The 20,956-nt window shown below is 38.0% G+C and overlaps 1 protein-coding gene across 1 annotated transcript; it reads right to left on the bottom strand.

Moving 5' to 3' along the window:
• Window positions 1–1,096: 1,096 nt before the first annotated feature.
• On the bottom strand, window positions 1,097–20,875 carry adsl (adenylosuccinate lyase). Its single transcript, XM_057861436.1, has 12 exons — window positions 20,603–20,875; window positions 7,182–7,385; window positions 6,865–6,909; window positions 6,604–6,683; window positions 6,367–6,538; window positions 6,242–6,288; window positions 5,889–5,979; window positions 4,409–4,478; window positions 4,115–4,262; window positions 1,743–1,923; window positions 1,488–1,664; window positions 1,097–1,380 (listed from the first exon to the last, which is right to left on the bottom strand). The coding sequence occupies exons 1-12, from the start codon at window positions 20,744–20,746 to the stop codon at window positions 1,294–1,296; spliced, it is 1,446 nt and encodes a 481-aa protein (XP_057717419.1). The 5' UTR covers window positions 20,747–20,875; the 3' UTR covers window positions 1,097–1,293.
• Between the last annotated feature and the right edge of the window lie 81 nt (window positions 20,876–20,956).

Consider the following 20,956-nt stretch of genomic DNA (forward strand, 5'->3'; position numbering starts at 1 on the left):
AAGCCCCCAAACTATTTTTAATTTGTCCATTTTACCCTGAAAACCCCCGTTTACAGACGTCACCCAACCGCTTTTGTTTCAACCCAGCCATAAAACGAAGGTAATTAATTATATTTATTATTTAAAATGTCTAAAAACTTTTTTAAATTATTCGGTCACATATTTTAAACTTCTAAACAAATTACGTCACTATGAAAAAAATGGCATCTGTAAAAAAGTCACTGATATCTACCTCATAACAATCGCTTAAATGTATTTTTTTTGTTGTTACTGTTGCATTTTCTCCGATGTTAGATGATAAATAATCGATCCATACAAAGAAAAATCGAAAAACAAAAAAAACTAAATGTTTAAAAGGGTAAATATATGAAAAATCTTGACCAAACCTTGATGTCTGTGCTTTCTGCATCGCGAACCTTGTTATATTACCATGTTTCACCCATAAAATCCCCCCCAAAATCCGGCTGTGGTCATTCACATCTGTGTCTTGACACTCCATGATACATGCTACATAGAGTTTTTGGATCAAAACAAGGTAGGTACGCGATAATATCTCGTTAAAGTCATGGCATCTGTAATTCTGCTCTCACGTGCTCTCAAGTCCAGATAGGGTTTTGCTGTTTAAATTTTTATTTTTATTTTTTTTTTTAAATGCCCTCCAGTTCAAAAAAATTTCCCCGCCAGAAAATCGATATTTTAAGCTTTCCAATGATGTATGACACATGCATATCGGTCAATTCTGAAATTTGGCCAAAATAGGGGTCTCATAGCAGAACTTCAAATCACCTGAGTGTTTTTTGCCATTATATATATATATATACATATATATATGTATAGTGGCAGTGTATCAAATACTTGCTCTCCCCACTGTGTGTGTATATATATATATATATATATATATATATATATATATGAAAGCCCTATTTCCGACCTAAAATGATAGATAAGTGCTAAAAAATAAAAAAAGTTGCTACTTCACCAGTGCCCCAGTATTGTATTAGGTCTAGTGATGCCCCTGCTAATTGATACTATTAAAAATGTTGAAAACACTTTAAGCAATCTTAGGACATCAGGTTCAGTTCACAAGTGACAGAAGCTAAAGAAGCATATTGTTCATGGTTTGCTTTAATGATATTTTACTTTAAAATTCATCAAAATAATTTCTTATTTCTACATTTTTTCTTTTTTAAGACAAGTTAGAAATTACAGCCGTCTTAAAGCAATTACTCATAATCATACTGAAGTTACAGTGTTGTCTTCGCTACGATGACACTTGTGAAATGGGTTGACGCATTAAAGCTCAAGCTCAATCTTGACATCCATTTTGGAGTTGTAAGGCTCCAGTAGAGGGCGCACCTCTTCTGACAGGAATCTGGACACCTGGAAGAGGACCACAGAGCTTTTAAACTTGGTTCCCAACATATTCAGTGCAAAGACTTGACAAAAACAGGAGGCTGCTGATTAATATAATGAAAGCTGTAACTGACCTGCTGGGGAGCACGGCCGATAAAAGTCTTGGGGTCTAGTATGGCGTCCAGTTGTCCCAAAATGGGAGCAAAGTAAGGGTCTGCCTGCACTCTGGCAAGCAAGTCGTTATCACCACCTTCCTGTTTAACTACAGCTGCAGCCTCCTGGGACAGGACGCGTATCTTTTCATGGCAGTCCTAAAAAGAGGATCCCGTAAACAGAATTGTTACTTACAACAAATTTTCCAGACACACTAAGTAAGCACACTATTGTACCTGTCTGTTGCCTCCAGCCTTCACCATTGCCATGATGATGTTCTCAGTAGCCATAAAGGGCAGCTCATGGCGGATGTGTCTTTCAATGACTTTAGGATAGACCACCAGGCCCTCAGTGATGTTCTGCAGAGTGCTAAGGATGATGTCAGCGGTGAGGAAGGACTCCGGCAGGGAGATCCTCCTAAATGAGAAAGCCCGGACGAAGGCAGCGAATGAAAATGGGTTTATCACTTTTAGACTAGGGGTGTGCCATTAGGCACCCCAAGATTCGATTCAATTACGATTCAGGGTGCTACGATTCGATTCTTGAACAATGATCACAGTATTGACGATGATCACGGTTAGGGATGCAACGGATCACAAAACTCACGGATCGGATCGTTCCTCAGATCAAGAGTCACGGATCAGATCATTTTTCGGATCAGCGAAAAGCAAAAAAAAAAAAAAAAAAGTAAATATAATTTTTGTTTGTTTATTGAAAACTGAAATTGAAACTACATGAGCAAAGCACCCTATTTGTGGACCCAGTCCTGCCCCCTTCACTGCATTTATTTGATTTTTTGCATTATCAGTTGTTACTGGGATATTAGTACTGGGCCTCAGTATCCGCATTCTTCCACTGCTTGTGTCAGTACCTGCGCAAGATAAGTGCCTGTGTGAATCTCATAGAGGGGGCATGTCTGCAGAACTGGACTTTTCATCTCCCACTCTGGTGTGATAAAATGAGCAGTTATCGTCACTTAACTCTCCGTTCCCCTGGACGTCCACCCGTCCGTCGTGAGCGCAACATTTGACGCCCGGGATAGTTCATTCACGACATTTTTATTTTCTCCCTCATAGAGATTTGGCACAATCTTTTCACTAAAGTGTGTGCGCGATGCGATGTCATAGCGTGGCTCAAGCACTTTCAACATGTATTTAAAGCCCTCATTTTGCACAACTGAATATGGTCTCATGTCTGCAGCTATAAACACACCGATAGCTTTAGTGATGGCTTTAGCCCAGTCGGATTGTGCAGGAAGGGGCTGCTTAAATGCGTCGGAGATGAGCAGTTGTTTGCCATCTTCGGTCAGTAAAACACCCGAGTGATGTCGCTTCAAATGCGTGAACATACTGGATGTGTTTCCGTTGTCATATGGCTTTCTTATGCCACATTGCGTACACACTGTCGCGGTTTTGTCCACTGACCTTTTTCCTTTGTCATCATAATTGTCAGGGAAACCAAAATGCGCCCATACAGCGGGGCGTTCAAGCTCCTCCTTTCCTCCGCTTACCATGTCTGCACTGTGCACTCTGCTCCCCTCTTTCTCCGCTCTACACAAGTGTGTGCGGCCGGGGCACTTTTTTTTTTTCTCAGAAATGAATCCGCGGGTCACGTGTGCCGAACCAATGACGTCGATCCGAACGGATCTCGGACCAATCATGATCCATTGCACCACTAATCACGGTTATCACGATTATCAATGAATCGTACATTACTAATTAATATAGTAGACAGACATATTTTTGTCTGTTATTAATTTAAAATATCCTAATGATTCAACAGTAACGATGGAAACATGTGCATACATCAAAAACCTGCCCTTAAGCTGCTTTTTTATTTATTTATTTTTACAAGAAAGCGCAAAAATATTAACCATTTTAAACGGAGTACTTATTTCACTCAACAATACAATAAAATTTACATAGGTGGAATGAATTCCATTTTCTGGAAACAAAGTGTCTTGAGAAATAAGCCTTCTTTTAACCAATATACTTTGTTTTCACAGATTTCTATAGGCCTACTATTTCGCATGTTCGTAGTGTTACCGCTGTACTTAATGGTAAATGGTGTTATACTTATATAGCGCTTTTCCACCTTTCAAGGCGCTTAATCATGGTTATGACAGGCAGGAACAGAAGCGCTACCCGGTGCGCTTCTGTTCCTGCCTGTCCCATACAGAAATGTATTTTCCAGTCTTTTGAAAAAGTGTAAATCTCTCACTCAGTTAAAGGCAACATCGATTATAATGTGCGTGCGTCTGTTATAGGTGTCCGAGCGTCAGACGTGTCTTGAATTTCGTTCCGCTACGAGTGGCTGTCATAAAGAAAATCACCGTTTTTGAGCCTTTATGAATCGTAATCGAATCGTCACGTGTCGAATTGCGGTGCATGTAATAATCGATTTTTTGGAACTCCTCTATTGTAGATGTTGAATCCATTTAAACTGGGAGGGTGGCAAACGTTCAATCGCTGCCACCCTCCCACTTCAAATGGATCGTACCTCTACTAGTAATAAACTCATTTGAATTTACAAAAAAAGGATGAAAAGAGCCAGATGATTGGAAATCTATCGCTATCAATAGCAGACAATGAGTTAACATAAGGCTGACCTGTTGGCACTATCATCCAGTGTGCGCTCCAGCCACTGCACTGACGCTGTCTGCAATGGGTCAGCCATCAGTGCCACCAAATGTCGGGCCAAACTACAGCAACGCTCAGCACGCATCGGATTCCTCTTGTAAGGCATGGCACTAGAACCTGAGGGGACATGGGTGATGTAAAACTATAGGTGTTAGGTATGAAAATCTCTTTTGCAAGATTTTGAAATTAATCTTCTTTTCCTCCAAACAAAATTTAGATCCCCGTTGTCCTGGGAGATTAAACAAATTAGTAAATGGCTGTACCGATCTGTTCTTTCTCAAAAGGCTCTTCGATCTCTTTCAGGTTGGCTAGCAGGCGGATGTCGGTACAAATCTGTGGAAAGGTAAACCACTCTTATGAACCGCATTTACAGTTGGCAAAATAATAACCACCACTAGAGGGAGGAAATGGTGTATGATATGGCGATATAAAACTTTCTATTAGCATTTTACATGTCTATCATCATCTTCATAAATAGACCTGTTCCTGCAATGTACAGTTTGGCTAGCAGATGGCACCCAATTTGTGCCAACTTGCCATATTAATGGGATTCCATATGACATAGTAGTACTGCCAATTGCCCTCAAGATGTCCCCATCTCCATTAATGGTTAGCCAATTGCCTCTTCCCTGCAACCATACTTGAGTAATCCATGCAAGGCTATTGAAAATAACAAAAAATGTAATCCACGCATATAGAGACAACACAATTCGTTCCACTATTAATATTAATTCATCATCAATGATATTATGCTAACTTCATATAAAGCAGTCTTAAAAGTCAAAACCACTAGTCACAAGTATTAACAGATAATTAGTAGGGCTGCAGTTACAGATTATTTAAGTAATTGAGTAATCCATAAATTAGTTTGAATAGTCAAGTAATCGGATTAGAAACATTAAATGTGTTCCAGAATCAATTTTAGTAAAACGAAGGCTTGCTAACATTGCACTTATAAAAGAACAATAAATTCAAATACAAAATAAAATTCCCAAGTGTTTTTTCAAACTATGCAGGACTGCACTTTCATTTCACAAGAGCAATAAATGCATTTAAAAATTAATTAAAATACCTGTTCTTAGCCTGAACCGGTATAAAAACTAAATGAGGATCAAAGTACAACAAAGACAAATTGGCTAACTTGGCCAACTTGCATAGCAAAAGTCAGCTAGCTTTTTTTTTTTTTTTTTTTAACAATGCTCTTAACAAATCCTTCCAACACATTCCCACAAAAAACTGCTAAATATTCCTCTTTAAAAAAACAAAAAAAAAACAAAGAAAAAACATTAGCTGAAACAAAAACTTAAACCTTATGTTGGTCAAAACAGAGCAGCTGGATCCAGCTATGTTTAGAAGTTATGCTATATTCACTGTTGCCACTAGAGGTCAGTGTATCCACCCAAATCAATAAAACTAAAGCAAACCCTTTCAAAACAAACGATTGTAACGCCACTCTAATTAAACGAATCCTCAAAGCAGCAAAATTTGATTCGAAGTTTTTTTCTAATCAAATTATTCAAATTAATTGATTAATCGTTGCAGCACTAATAATTAGATATTGATAAATTTCACATTGTGAAAGGTGAGATTAATGCCAATTCAAAAATAAAGTGGGGGGGGTGTATATAATGTTTCACAAAAAATTTGAAAATGTATTATATCGTGGCATATCGATATCATTAAAGATGTTTTTCCTTATCACACCGTACTGGAGGAAGGCATCATGCTATGAGTGTACATTACCTTATGAACGGTGGCTCCTAGACTTGCAAGGCTGGCTAGAGAGTCTATGTCCACTTTACGGCTATATGTCTGTCCAGTCACCAGGTAAGCTCTGAGTAGCACAGGTACAAGCTATTAACAGCTACGAAACTGAACTCATCTACATATACGGTATACGATATGTTATTCCTCTTGTTATTATTTTGATTGCAGTTTGTAGTGAGGTGAAAGTGCTCCATCATATTTAGGAGTTGCATTTTTTTCCGGAGAGAGAAACCTCACTCAAATTCAGGTGTGTATCTATGAATGCATGTTGTTTGGTGCATATCTAAATGACAAATCTTTGCTATTGACCTGAAGTATTCACAAATTACCTTTTAAACCCTGCCATCTGTGTCACCAACCTGTCCAGCTCCTCCACCTAATAAAACATTCAACATTTAACACACTACAAAAATGTATTCTAAATAAACATGTTATTTAAATGGATATATATTACCTTGCTGTGGTCTCCCTGAAAGAGTTGGAGGAAACTAGCCTGAGTGCCAGTGGTCCCCTTGACACCACGGAAACGCAGGTCATCACGTGCTCGTTGCAGATTTCGCATGTCCATCGCCAAGTCCTGCAGCCACAGGCACGCTCGCTTTCCCACCGTGGTCAACTGTGCTGGCCTGCGGGTAGGAAAGGCTGCATTGAAGTGGGGTGGGGGTTGCAGTGAAGAAAAAGAAGGACATACTGGTAGTGTGTGAAGCCAAGTGTGGGGAGGTCAGAATACTTCTCAGCAAAATTTGACAGCCTGTCGATGACTCTTGCCAACTGTCAATAAAACGAAAACCAATCCCAGGCATAAATTTCATGTAAACAACAGTTTAAGATTTTTTTTTTTGTGTTCTGCTTTAAAACATCTGAGAACAATTTCCAAACGGCTAATTTTGCTGATTTAATTGTCTAATTTAATGGATGGGTGCACCTTGGCGGCTACACAGCTGAGCCTCACCTTCGGTAAGAGGATGTCGAAACCATCACGCAGCATAATCAGATCCTGAGGAGAAAGAGCAAAGCAAGATCAGATTCGTATCAATGGAAATTTTACAACAGGGGTTTCAAACTGAGGTAACCAGAGAAAATCTACACAAGCACAGGAATAACATAAAAAGATCACACAGAAACAGCCAAATTTGACTTGGAACCTCAGAACTGTATGCCTTATGCCCACCACTACACCAGAGAGTCCATTCTAGGGTAAAAGCATCAATATCTATCATTTTAAAGATGCAAGCAATGTTTTGGGAATTTGAGGTTGATGGTCATTACAGTGTTATCTCCAACATAGCAGGAAGTAGCTCCCAGGTGGATGATGGCCGCTGCGTTGGGGCAGCAGTGTGCGAAGGTGTGTACGTGAGCCATCACGTCATGCCTGAGTTTACGCTCCTCTTCCGCTGCCATGGTAAAGTCGATGTCCTCCGCATGGCTCTCCATCTCTGCAATTTGCTCATCTGCGATTGGCAGACCCAAATCCTGAGGAGAACAATGACGGCGATATTTAAAGTACGGACATGCTGAATTCGGTTTGTAATGTTTCCAAACAGGATATATGAATGTTGGACTGTTCCAATCAATTATGTAATATGTAGAGGTGCTAATGATCCATGGAAAGCAAAGAGTACTTCGTCACACAGTTGGTAAGCCTCTGCTAGACAATAATTATTGTTTGTGCCCTGCCATTTTGCATATTTTCAGCAATGTTTTTTAAAATGGGGAAATGCTCATCAGAATATCTCAGTGTCTCTCATGGGTCTGTTTTGGGACCAAAATTATTTAATATTTATATTTATTAGTGATGCACGATAATGCATTTTTCAGCCGATACCGATAACCGATAATTTCCTCCTCGTTCCAACCGATAACCGATAATGTCAAGCCGATAATTTTATTAAAGATTTATGTAAAATTTTAAAGTATACACAAGAGAAAATATTGCTGTGCAAAAATAATATTGCTCTTTTTTTTTCAACATCAAATGTGAACAAGTAGTAGTAGTAGTAAATTCCAACATCTAAATAAAGACAGATTGTCTGACATTGTGTAATGGTAAACTTTTGGCAACAATTACTTACAGAGTAAATACATAAATTGCACAAAAATGGCTTTAAAAGTATGCCATTCCTAAAGTATAACATTACTACACAGCAAAAACACAGCTCCTTAAGACTAGTTAAAGTCCCTTGTTTTCAGTGTAAATCTATTGGAAATAAGTTAAATTAACTGCTAGCACTTCAAGTATATTTCACTCAGATTTCTTGAAGAAAAATGGCCAGCTGAAAATAAGATTAACAGCCTTATTTTAAGCAATAAATTATTATACATAATCCTAAAAAAAAAAAATAAATAAATAAAAAAAAAAAACTTGTCAAAAATGTTCTTTATTCAAGAATATGTATGTTTCAAAACATTATTTGAAAGCAATTTTTTCTTGATTTAGGTGAAAATGACCTTATTTTTTTTAGATGTTTGGGCTTAATAAGAACAAATTGCAATATTTAGTTCAAGTAAGTGGAATAATCTGGCGCATTCAACTAGTCTTCAACACTCAAACAAGATGGGGAAAATTATTTGACTAGATTTAAGAAGAATGATCTGATTAAGACGTCATAAATTTAAAGCGTACTGAATGCATTACTGACTGGATGACTTCTTTGTGTCGTTTGGCGCATGTTACAATTATCAACTAACCACTGTGCCGTCATGATAAACATGGTTTGTTGACATCACCTGTGTAAATGTCCGTGGTAAAACTGATGTGATCGGCATGTCTTTCACGAAGAATCGTGGTCGCATAAACTGCATTATTTTTTCATCCAGGGATTTGGCTATCGGGTCATTTCGGGAATTTCCTCCCGCCTGTGCCCTTCAGTCCGCCCGGCTGCCAAATTAGCAACCGCGCCAGGCCTCTGTCTTGAACCGGAGTGGCGGCGGCAGCTAAGTTCGTACCGGATATCCGCCCGCCCCGGCCGGCTCGCTGCGGCGCATTCGGTGCATGGCTCTGCTCTCATCCTCTACCCGCCTAGGGCGAGGCGGCGGCCTGCCGGACCGGCGGGCTCCGTCGGAAGACAGCTACTTGTCAACTATCGATCTCGTGAGGTGTTTAGCCATAGATGGGAGTTTACCACTCGCTTTGGGCTGCATTCCCAAACCCCCCGACTCCGGGAGGACCGCAGCGTCTCTGTATCGTCACAAGCCCCGTAGCTTCCTTTATAGTTTATTTGTTAACAATAGCTTTAGCATTCATGCTAGCAGCAGCCTCATATTCGTTCCAAAAATCATTGTGATGCAGTTTTAAATGGCTGCTGGGTTAGTGCTAGTGGTGTTCAATGAGGACGCTTTCTTTAGGCCTTGAGGAACTGTTTTGTAGATGGCGAGAGCATCGTTTATTTCATTTCACACACGGGAAAAGCAACGCACGCTAGTGAGAGCACCTCAACAGTGTCAACACTGATGTGTAACACCGCCTCCTCTATGACGCCGTACTCCTAAACCCCTCCTCCCACAGGGGCTTCAGAGAGGGGAGGGGTTGAGCAGGCGGCAGTAAAGAAGTGGAGAAAACTGCTTGGTTGCGCACATTTGGAGGCTAAATCAAGTATATAATTATCGGATTGCATTATCGGTTGATTTTTTTTATTATCTGTATTATCTGTGTGACGTCATAATTGCCATTATCGGCCGATAATTATCGGTAGCCGATATTATCGTGTATCTTTAATATTTATATTAATGATATATATAATGTGTCTTTGTTTTTTAAATGTATCCTTTTTGCTGATGACACAAACCTATTTGATAGTAGTGAAAACCAAAATGAACCGGTAACTACTGTAAATGATGATGACGTAAATTAAAGATATGGATGCATATAAATAAATTATCACTTAAAAAGGACAAAAGTAATGATATTTAGTAGTAGTGTCAACAATAATCGATGCGGCGATGCATCCCGATGCGGGGCATGGACGATTCGATTCGATGCGGGCAACAAGCCGAATCGATTCAGCGCATTTGAAAATATATAAGTACGTTCAAAAATCTTCCCTGCGCAATTCCGGTGATGCAATGGATTTGGTTTCCCCATTTGTATTATTATTGTCATGTTTCATTTTTTACACACTGCATAACTCTGGTCAAGTTTCCCACCAACCTCATAGAAGCCAAAAATGTCTCCAGATGTCAGCTTTCAATGTCTTAGGTGCATCAAGAATCTTTCTTGCTCCCTCTTTCTCCGCTTCAGCCATTGTTTTGTTATGTCCTATCTCTTAGAGGTTACATCTTGTGCCTGAACCTGAACGGGTCGGGCCCAAAATGTTAAGCATTCACGTTCGGGTCGGGTCGGGTCGGGCCGCCCCGCGCCGGACTAATAATTTTTTTTTTTTTTTTTAAATGGGATAAAACCGAGAGCAGGCTCTCTGTATTGTGCATTTGCTTGTGCACTCACATGAAGCAGTGGCGCCGTCCACTTTTTCTTCTCCTCCTCCGCTAAGGCGCTTGCGATTCGTTACGAAAGACACTTTTATTTATGCACACAAAGGCAACACAAATGTGATCCTTTTGAATCCTCTCCTCTGTGTGTCTGCAAACTCGTTTTTTTTCTTCTTTTAATATTAAACTTTCCCAGCGTTATTTCGTTGTGTAATGATTTTATAATGATCACAAAAATATGTAGACTATTTAAACATTAAGAAAACTTGCGTTTTTTTTCTGCCAACTGAGAATTCGTTACGAAAGACACTTTTTTATGCACACAAAGGCAACACAAATGTGATCCTTTTGAATCCTCTCCTCTGTGTGTCTGCAAACTCGTTTTTTTTTTTTTTATATTAAACTTTCCCAGCGTTATTTCGTTGTGTAAATGATTTTATAATGATGACAAAAATATGTAGACTATTTAAACATTAAGAAAACTTGCGTTTTTTTTCTGCCAACTGAGAATTCGTTACGAAAGACACTTTTTTATGCACACAAAGGCAACACAAATGTGATCCTTTTGAATCCTCTCCTCTGTGTGTCTGCAAACTCGTTTTTTTTTTTTTTTATATTAAACTTTCCCAGCGTTATTTCGTTGTGTAAATGATTTTATAATGATGACAAAAATATGTAGACTATTTAAACATTAAGAAAACTTGCGTTTTTTTTCTGCCAACTGAGAATTCGTTACGAAAGACACTTTTTTATGCACACAAAGGCAACACAAATGTGATCCTTTTGAATCTTCTCCTCTGTGTGTCTGCAAAATCGCATGTTTTTTTTTTTATATTAAACTTTCCCAGCGTTATTTCGTTGTGTAATGATTTTATAATGATGACAAAAATATGTAGACTATTTAAACATTAAGAAAACTTGCGTTTTTTTTTCTGCCAACTGAGAATTCGTTACGAAAGACACTTTTTTATGCACACAAAGGCAACACAAATGTGATCCTTTTGAATCCTCTCCTCTGTGTGTCTGCAAACTCGTTTCTTTTTTTTTTTTTTTATATTAAACTTTCCCAGCGTTATTTCGTTGTGTAAATGATTTTATAATGATGACAAAAATATGTAGACTATTTAAACATTAAGAAAACGTGCGTTTTTTTTCTGCCAACTGAGAATTCGTTACGAAAGACACTTTTTTATGCACACAAAGGCAACACAAATGTGATCCTTTTGAATCTTCTCCTCTGTGTGTCTGCAAAATCGCATGTTTTTTTTTTTATATTAAACTTTCCCAGCGTTATTTCGTTGTGTAAATGCTTCTATAATGATCACAAAAATATGTAGACTATTTAAACATTGAGAAACACGCGTTTTTTTCTGCCATCTCGAAGAAATGAAAATATATTGCTGCTGCTGCGTTTTTTTTCTTTCACTTCACTCCAAGCCGGTCGGGCTTCAATACCAGCGGGCCGTGTCGGGTCGGGCTGGATTTTTTAGGCCCCATCTAACCTCTACTATCTCTCTGCTCTCTCAATTGCAAAAAAAATGATATTTCCTCATGTTGAAACAGATTGTTATGGCTGCTAAAATGCTGCTGCACTTCATTTTAATTCATTATTTTTTATTGTTATGTGGTAGTTATTGATTGCATTTCTAAGTTGATTGCACATATATAGTGGGCTAGGCCTACATTTTACTTTTGTTCTACATTGCAATTTAGTTGGATGTTTCGTTTGCAACTGAACTGATCCCTGGATTGATATTGCGATAAAGATGCTGCTGCACTACAATATTTTCTTTGTCGCTTTCTTTAATATTTACTTGAATATTTTTATCGATGGGTTGTTGTGACTAAAATACAGTGACTGTTATTACTGATTTTGCACAGATGTTGCACTGTGCGAAAGGCTGCTACTGTGTGTAAAAAAAAAGACAAAGCCTTGGTCTCATTAAAAGCACCAATTAAATGCTGTGATCTGTTTTTTTTTTTTTTTTTTTTTTTTTTTTTTTAAATATATATCTAAAAGTATTTTCATTTGACTTCAACCAGGAGTGACACAAGAGCCAATAAAAAGTTGTTTAATGTCTGACCGCTTGTGTTGCCTCATGATTCACGAAAAATATGCTTTGCTTTAGAATTTTCATGCATCCCAGGCTTTAAGGCATCGCGATGCATTGCCGAATCGAACCGAATCGAATCGTGACCCTCTGAATCGAATCGAATCGAATTGAATCAAATCGTGGCCCTCCGAATCGTAATCGAATTGAATCGTGAGGGCAGTACCGATGCACACCTCTAATATTTAGCAACCTTAAATATAACTCATACCTACAAATAAAGATAGATGGGGTCCCAGTTGGTAATGTGAATGAATTCAAATTTTTATGAGTTATTGTGGATAGTAAATTATCATGCAAAGCCCACATAAGACACATCAAAACCGAAATCTCCAAAAGCCTGTCACTAATAAACAACGTGAAATCATATCTTGATGATAGCGCACTTCGCACCTTGTACTTATCCCTAGTGCTCCCATATTTCACCTATTGTATTGAAGTGTGGGGAAACAGTTATAAAACTACCATCAACTCATTAGTCATACTGCAGAAACGAGCAGTACAGATTAAGGTATACATAAGGTCGGATTTCTTGATCACACCCATCATTTCTTTTCTCACTCTAAAGTATTAAAAATCAAAAATCTCGTCAACTAGCATACAGCTGTAATGTTATTTAAAACATATAATAAATTACTGCCATATAATATACAAAACCTTTTTAAGGTTCGTGAGAGTATGCATAGTTTGCGAGGCTGTAGAGATTTTATCTTACCCAGCTTTCGAACTACTTGCAAACGTTTTCGTGTGTCTGTATGTGGAGTGAAACTTTGGAACAATTTAGACAATTCAAACATTGTCAAAATATCCAAAAATTTAAATTGTTGCATAAAAATATGGTCTGGTCTCAGTATAATGACATTTGCTGACAATGTTATGTTGCTGTACTTGTCAACTGGTGTATATATTATTGTTAATGAGCAAACCTTAGTTGGTAGTCTATTGGTTTAGTTCTTGTCTGATTTTTTTTTTCTTCTCATTGTTTGGACAGTAGTATCCCACGAAGTAAAGATGTTGGACAATGTGATCAAGGGTGGGATAAAATGGCTTTTTTCTTCTTTTCTGCTCCCTTTCGAGTACAAATAATTTGTTAAATTATAATGTATTTCTGTTTTTTGTGCATGCTCGAAATAAAAAAAGCTTCTTCATCATCATTATCATCAATATGGATTTTTACAGTTTATGGGCAAAAACACAAACACGCTGTAAAATGAAGTGAGGTGGCTTAGAATGGGAAAGTTTAAATAGTTCTTAAAAATGTTTTACTTTAGCGTTTACACAATCACAGTCAGCCCCCTTATACATTTCAATGAGAAGTGTGCTCTGAGCCTTGTGTCTTCTGTTCTTTTCCAGCAGAATTTCTTTTGGGGATAAAGATTTATCCCCTCACTATTTAATTTGCGTTCTTAATGGGAGAAGCCAACGCGGGTCCAATTATTTGATGGTGTGAACCTTTAAGGACTGTTTAAAATGTGTAACAAGAAGCTTTCTGCTATTGGATTTGATTATCTGCTTTGTCAGTGTAGAAGCGCATGTGACGTCTTCGTGACATGACTTAATATCCTGATTGGATTAGAGTTTTTTTGTTAGATTACAGCAAGCATGTGATGGAACTATAAAATAGATGAACTGGGTGCTTGGCGCCACCCTTAAAAAAAAATTAACTATTTCAAGACTCCTCTTGTGAAAAGTCAATTTGTCAAGCACACAAACCTTCAATAAAATCAAATAGGTCAACAAAGTTAGGTCTATTAAAGCACTATTCATGGGAGCCAACTCAAAATGATGTCTACTGTTACCAACGCATTCTGTGCACCTAATTTTTAGAGGTAAACCAAAGAGCTAGATCAAAATTTGCAAACTTGTGTTTGAATGTGTTTATTCAGATTTGAAAGAGTAATAGAGAGATCCATATGAGACACTTTTTCCCCCTCCTTCCCAACAAAAAACAAACTAAAAATAATTTTTAAAAAACAATTAAAAATTTAAAAAAATGAAAAACTGTCACAGGCATGTACATCAAGGATAAATATTTTAAGACCGTTGGTATACAACAGAATACATTTGAGTCTGCCTTTATACAACAGAATTTTCATTCCTCTATCTTTGTTGAAGGATGATCAACATATTTCAGAAGATCCCCCCAAACTTTATGGAATTTTTGTTCTGAGCCGCTCATCACATGTCTGATTTTTTCGAGTTTCAGATGGAATAATACTTTTTTTTATCCATTGTGATGTTGTCGGTGGGGCTGCATCCTTCCATTTAAAAAGGATCAGGTGTTGAGCTAACAATGTTGAAAAGGCAATGATTTTACGCCCCCCCCGATAGGTAGTACTAATCTCTCGTGCATGACCCCAAAGAGTAATATAAGTGGATTAAGTGAAAGTTTGACCTTAATCGTATTAGAAAGTACATTACAGATGCCTTCCCAGTATTGTTGTATCTTGGGACAAGACCAAAACATATGTGCTAAAGTGGCCTCTTCTGATTTACATCGGTCACCTGACGGATCAATTTGAGGGTAGATTTTTGCCAACCGAGATTTAGAAAGGTGAGGCCTGTGTACAATCTTGAACTGGATTAAGCAGTGCTTTGCGCAAAATGAAGATGAATGAATTCTCCTCAGGACCTCTGCCCACTCAGTTGTGCTTATAACAGTGTCAATGTCTTTCACCCATGCTACTTTGATTTTGGACGTAGAGGTGGGATTTAAATGGGAGAATGATGTCAGCATTATCGAGACTGCGTTTTTCTTGGTAGGGTTAAAACACATCAAACTATCAATTGCATTATTATGAGGTTTATCTGGGAACCCTCGGATGGAGCTTGAGATAAAATGTCTTTTCTGCAAATATCTAAAAAAAAAAAAAATTAGAAACCGGAAGATGATATTTTTGGGACAATTATTGGAAGGAGGCAAACTTGTTTTCAATACAAAGGTCTCCGAAATTTATCAGCACCTGTCGTCGCCACAAATGGAAGGTAGAATCCTGCATTGCGGAGAAAAAAGTTGTTTGATGCTACTGGACTTGATAAACTCATGTTAAGGAGACCGAAGTGTTTTCTAAACTGCATGTAGATTCTAACAAAGTAATAAACTATGGGGTTGTGGCGTGGCATCTTCTGTGCTTGAGATGAGAAATGGAGGTCCCGACCACAGATGGCAAGGACAAGAAACTATATGAAAGTTTCTCCATATCCATCCATTTTGGTCCTCCATTGTTAAAAGAGTAATATACCCAGAAGGACAATCAATAAAGGTTTGCAGCCCAGCAATAATAGCGGAAATTGGGGAGAGCAAAACCACCATCGCGTTTTAATTTTTGGAGGTGTTCTTTCTGGGGACAGGGTTTCTTGCCATTCCAGATAGAGCTGGGCGGTAAACCGAAAATTTACCGTCACCGAAATTCTTCACGATGACCGACGTAATTTTGACCATGTCGGTAAATTCGGTAAATTAATAAAACAAGAAAATAGTCTTTTCATCCCGCTTTGACTCTGTGTTGTTCGCCTATGTTCATTCCCCTTTAAGAAAGCAGTGAATGTACTCACGTAGGGAGTCACGTGATCATCAGGAAGCCAATCAAACAGAAGCCCGGCAAGCTAACGCTAGCAGCTAATGCTACAAGCAAAACGTGATGGAGTGTGGCTTAAGGGAGGTTCGCCAAACTTTCACCCGACATTTAATAGACTCTTGGTGGCATCCAGACGGGCTTTCACCCGCTGTACTCCCTTGTTCTCACGATTTCCGGAGATGGTGCTTTCATTGCTTTCTACTGGTAGCCAGGCCACAGGCTAACGCTAGCGCCTAACGCTAGAGGCCGCTAGCGGCTAACGCTACAAATGAACGTGATGGAGTCGGATAACGGCTCTAACCTTGTCAAAACAGGACTTAATCAGTGGATTGTGCACGGACTGCATCTAGCAATTACTATGTCACGTTATTTTGTATCTGACTGTGTGTGATTTCTCTGATAGCTTTTGTGATGGTAAAGCATTCAGCATTAAGCACAATCCAACGGTGAAACTTGTAATATGACCGAGAAATGGCCCCAGCTATTTTTCTGTATGTAATTAATTCTGTGTCATTATTGCTATCATAAAATCTTAAGTGTTTCATTTGCAGAAGATCAATATAGCTTTAATGTGTGTCTGTCTGTCTGTTTGGGGGTTCATGTATGCCTGCACTTATTTTAAAATGCACTTGGGGGGGGGGGGGGGGGGGCTGAAACCATAAAGTAAACACTTGTATTGAATAATTATGTCACAGCAGCCATTAACAATAAATTGTCTTTTTGAAGTGTACTGTTCAAGCTGCAAGTCATTTGTGTTACAATGTTTGCACAGGCATATTGATTTTGACAATGTAGATTGTTCAAGCCATACACGCTGTTATAAATGCTCATACTTGAATTCTTATTGTTTACAATACATTTTTATAAACCTAATGTCTAGACTGCATGTACAATTGTTAAATATATCAAATTGAATGCTGGTAACTAAATCAACAAGAAACTGTTAATCTGTATTTCATGCATTGATTCAGATTTTCAAATTATACAACAGTCCGCTTGGGCGACTTTATCGTCATTTATCGTTATCGAGGTAAATCTGCTCCATTTATCGTGATACGTATTTAAGGCCATATCGCCCACCCCTAATTCCAGATAAAAGATGATACTATAGAATCAAGTTTCTTGAAGTAAGCACTGGGGATGAGCACAGGAAGAGTCTGACACAGATATATATATTTGGGTGGCACCGACATTTTTATAGAGTTTACTCATCCAACCAGTGAGAGTGGAAGAAATGACCATTTAGATAAGTCTTGCTGAGTTGAGTTGTAGTTCATAAAACATTTTTTATGAAAATTTGCGAACTTAACAGCGGCAAATACTAGATTACGGCATACTCACTTCAATGTAAAGTCATTTCTATCATGGCTTTGTCAGACACTGCTTAACTCGGTCTCTGCCATTGAGTTCCAATCCATTTAAAATGGGAGTGCTGACAGCCAATGAACGAACTGCCAGCCTCCCAGTTCGAATGGATTGGATGTCGACTAAACTAATTGGTAGGAGGGGGCTTCTTGGCCAGATGAACAAATTTTATTTTTCACCTCATTGACTGCTATTGCAGGTGCTAGACATCTGATCCATTTGAAGTGTGAGGGCTGGTAATACACCACCCCTTCCAAAATGGCTCAGTGTGGAAATATCGCTAGGGGCGACGTCTTCATCAAAGTCAATGTATTGACACAAAAATTAAGTCATAACTATCCAATTTCTCTTCCGATTTTTAAAAGATTATTTTGTCAATTTCAATTTACTCAGTGGTTAGCACTGACGCCACTAGACGTCTACTCCTAATAATCTAATTGAAATTCTATCTATACGTCTATCATCGTTTTGCGGGGGGGTTGGCGTGCTGGTGCTTAGCTGGAGGCCATCTCGGGTAGGGCGACCGTCGGTTAGAAACTAGAGCTTGAAGATTACATATTGGGCAGCAATACATCGTACCATCAAAACATTATATGCTATGACCGATAGTGCATGGACAATCAAGTGTTATGTCTTAAGTTTATAAAAACTGGTTCAAAAAAGCATGACGCTTGCCGCCATTCATATCTGAATGTGTTCAGTTATCCAGCATGTAAAGATATTTTTTAACCAAACATGTTTTGACTTTTGCGAAACTACATAAACTGTTGACCAACTGCATGATCAAATTTTGATGATTCTGGATTTGGTATCTGCCAATACAGAGTCCTGATATGATACCTTGGAAATGTAAAAGGAGAAGAAAAAACATTCATCCAAATGAAAGTCCTCCAACTATTTCCATACTGCGGATATTACCCTTGCATGATGCTATCAAAGCATTAGCTCCCGAACAGCTACCACAATGTTCGCTTTCCGACGGTGTTCACTTCCGCTTCTGCTGTTTTCGCATATGTTGCGATATAAAACATACATTAAAACATATATATTTGTTTGTTTTGACAATATCCATGTACATCTGGAATATTTGGTTGCTTTGTATCCCTTAAAATTTGAAAATAGAAATATATAAATACATATAAAACACCAATCTTTTTTTTTTTTTTTTTTAACCAGAGTTCAATTGTCTGGTAATTTTGTGATTGGACCAAAGAAATCCCTAATTTATAATCATTTTAAATCTAAATTTTTTCTGTATCTGTTATTAAATGTGGAACGAAAATATTTTCTGTTACAGGGGACAGAAATTAGCAGATTTATCAGTTAACACAACAGATAATCGGTCAGTAAAGAGCACGTGAAAAAAAATTGCGGCCTCAGCAATTTAAAATTGTCCGAATTTGTGAGTTCAATGTGAAATTGATTAATCTCCCTGCCCTACTGGCAAAAGTCAATAAAGCAAAATAGAAAGAATGTCAGAAGGGGGAAATGTGGACTATTTCTGTCGACTTGATCTGATTAGCATGTGCAAAAGGTCATGTGAGAGGATGCATGTGAGCCTGCGTCTGCCACCAGTTAAATTTATGTCTCAAAGATGATCAATCCAGTCATGCTTACATACTTACAATATTTAAATGCAGAACATATACAGGGTTGACAGACTACATAAAAATATGTAGCAGCACTAATAAAATAGTGGGTTAATCAGTACTATTCCAAATATTTTTTTAAACATACAGTATATTAAAAATACATTTACACAGGCTTAATTTGGTATGAAGCAATTGAATTGTATTTACAGTACAGTCACAATTCCAAAATGTATAACTATCTCAAAAACCTACTCAATAACACTTTTGATATTACATAGATCAAGAAAAAACAAATAAATGTTACCTCTTTCGATGTTTCTGCATTAGGTGTCATTATTTTTTACAAAAAAACTACCTTAAATTTCCCCAAAATTAACAGGAAGTGATCTAGAAATGCCCCAACATCATCAGAAAGTGCCCCAATGATCCAAAATATACAGAAGGTGACCCCGAAAAGCCCCAAAACATACCGTAAATGGTAGGTACCTTAAAATCAACAAGGAAGTGACTCCAAATTAACTGAATTTACAACGATAGACATACAATTCCTTTAAACCAGTGGTTCTTAACCTGGGTTTGATCGAACCCCAGGGGTTCGGTGAGTAAGTCAAAGGGGTTCAGCGAAAGTAAAGAAATCCAGAGCCCTATTTTCGTACCCAGATTAAATCTAGGCAAATGGCTTTTTAGACCAGGCTTTGGACTGGTTTTCTCTCAATTTACAGGCTTAATCCATTTTTTTTTAACTATTAGTCCTCGATATTGTGGGAGGAGGAACTGGTTTGCTCAGTGGAAAGTTGACTCACACTTGGTATGAGGGAATATAACAGAACAATGGGCAGCGTGGTCTCAAATTTTGACCTGTTTATAAAACATGTTGTCAAAATGAGAATTTTGAATGGGAATTTGCTAAATTATTAGCTTGCTAGCTTAGATATATTGGTTTTGAATTTGACAAAAATAACTTTATTATCCAATTCCGAAGGGTTCGGTGAATCCACATGTGAAACTTGTGGGGTTCGGTCCCTTTAGCAAGGTTAAGAACCACTGCTTTAAACTGAGAGGACTGTCTGCGTGTATGTGTACCGTTTAATGCCATTGACAGCACTAGACGTCCCATTTTTTTGACTGGGAGGGGCAAATGAACAATAATCAAAATTGGACGTCCAGTGCTGTCAATGGCAGTCAGTGAGTTGATGACAAATATGTAAAAATATCCATTTCTATCAGGCAGGGCAAAATTAAATTTACCCTTTGACAACAAATTTTTGATGACCTGTTGTAGTACAAAAATAAAACACCGAGTCTGTACACTCAATACTTTAGACAACCCTAATTTACAGCAGGTTAAATTTATTTCATATGAAATAGATGCCCTCTCTAGTATGATTATTAAATTGAAAATTAATTAATGCATTGATTTTGTATTATGGATAAGGCGCATGGGCAGGTGTTAGTAGTTGTCAGGGAAAGCATATGGTGTGTAGCTCTTTAAAATTATTTTTAGAACAGGATACTTGATCTGCATCGTGAAGGTCGATACATTAGTACACATATAGTTCATGCATATATCCAACTATAGCAATGATGTCCCAGTACAGAACAACGATAAAATATCAAACCTTCTCAGCCTTAGCAAGGAAGATCCACAGCTTTCTCCAGGTTGTGAATTTCTTCCTATCGCTGAAGTTGTAAGCCATTTCCTTGCTCGCATATCTTGACACCAGTGGAGAACGATATTTCATGAATTCGTCAGCTCCGGCCATGATTCTCAACTTAAGTTATGCTGGCTAAAGAAGTTAGACTTCCTTTCACACGGACACACGATGGGAGTAGCTGATTTAGCCGCTTTCACTAGTTGCATGAAGTTTTACGACACTATCAGCCGCACTACGGCGTGTGCTTTGTGACAATTGTAGCGAAATACGGCAAAAGCTGTCGGGGTTAATAAGGAGTTGATGAACATAAATCATGCG

Source organism: Corythoichthys intestinalis, chromosome 16 (assembly GCF_030265065.1).
Source record: "Corythoichthys intestinalis isolate RoL2023-P3 chromosome 16, ASM3026506v1, whole genome shotgun sequence".
NCBI lineage: Eukaryota > Metazoa > Chordata > Actinopteri > Syngnathiformes > Syngnathidae > Corythoichthys > Corythoichthys intestinalis.